Here is a 1,120-nt window from a genome sequence, read left to right on the forward strand (position 1 = left end):
GCGTTCCTCCACGCCATCTTTGCTGCCGGGGTGGCCTTTGCCGTGACTCGTGCCTGCAGCCGCGGGGAGCTGGAGAAGTGTGGCTGCGACCCCAGGATCCGAGGAGCCAGCCCTGAAGGTGGAGGAGGTGGCGGGGAGGGGGTGGCGGGGGAGAAAAATCCATGGAGGGAGACCCTCACCAGAGGAGGAGACACCTCCCTTCTCCATGGTGCTCAGCCCTTTGGGAGCTCCTCCCAGGGCTTCTCCTTCTTCACCTTACGGCTCCTTTCCCTCTGCAGGTTTCCAGCGGTCGGGTGGCTCTGATAACCTGTCTTACAGAACTGCCTTTTCTCAAGCCTTCGTAGACAGCCCCGAGAGGAGCCGCGGTGTCTCCTCCGCCCGAGCGCTCAGGAACCTGCACAACAACGAGGCTGGGAGGAAGGTGAGGGCAGGAAATAAGGCTGGGAAGTGCGCCCGGCTTCAGGGGCTTCTCCCAGGCTGGGCAGACCTCAATCCAGCCTCCTTGCTCCGAGAAGCAGTTCGGGGCAGCCCTGGGCTCCCAGAGCAGGTCTGTGTCCTGCTGCCTTTCCTCAGCCCAGTGCCAACTCGGAGCTGGCTCCTTGTCTGTGTGGAGGGAAAAAAAACCACCGCTGCTCAGAGTCCTTTTCCTCACTGAGCCGAGCTGTGATTTACCTACCTCGGCCTTTCCTGCAAAGGAAATGAGTTTCCCTGCTCTGCTCCAAAGGGCTTCCCGGGCCCTCCAGCAGCTCCTGAGCAAAGACACCATCCTTTGCTGGGCCCACTGCCAGCTCTGGTCCCTCCAGCATCCTTTGGCTCTGGGCAGATCTGTCCCCCTCCCCACAGCCCTGAGGCTCAGAGCAGGCCCCCCGTCTCTTCCTCTCCCCCACAGGTTTCTCTTACAGATCCAAATCAGCCTATTTCCCACAGAATGGATCCCCTTCTCTTTCATATTGGCTTGACTTAAATAGACTTTTTTTCTCCTTCCCCCTTCCTCCTTCCCTTCCCTTCCCTTCCCTTCCCTTCCCTTCCCTCCAGTCCCGCAGGGCTCCTGCGAGGTGCGCACGTGCTGGAAAGTCATGCCGCCCTTCCGCCAAGTGGGCAACGTCCCGAAGGAAAAATT

At 60.2% G+C, this 1,120-nt stretch overlaps 1 protein-coding gene across 1 annotated transcript in view; it reads left to right on the forward strand.

Annotated features, from left to right (window-relative positions):
- LOC104515061 (protein Wnt-4-like) overlaps nucleotides 1-421 on the forward strand; it is a gene marked incomplete at its 3' end in the record, with an annotated part of 1,879 nt that extends 1,458 nt beyond the window's left edge. The window contains exons 3-4 of the mRNA XM_010158902.1: nucleotides 1-118; nucleotides 279-421. The exon at nucleotides 1-118 is cut by the window's left edge and continues 7 nt beyond it. Of these exons, the coding sequence (XP_010157204.1) occupies nucleotides 1-118; nucleotides 279-421 (261 nt within the window). The remainder of the gene's footprint in view (nucleotides 119-278) is intronic.
- Between the last annotated feature and the right edge of the window lie 699 nt (nucleotides 422-1,120).

This window comes from Eurypyga helias, unplaced genomic scaffold (genome assembly GCF_000690775.1).
Source record: "Eurypyga helias isolate BGI_N326 unplaced genomic scaffold, ASM69077v1 scaffold21799, whole genome shotgun sequence".
In the NCBI taxonomy this organism is placed as follows: domain Eukaryota; kingdom Metazoa; phylum Chordata; class Aves; order Eurypygiformes; family Eurypygidae; genus Eurypyga; species Eurypyga helias.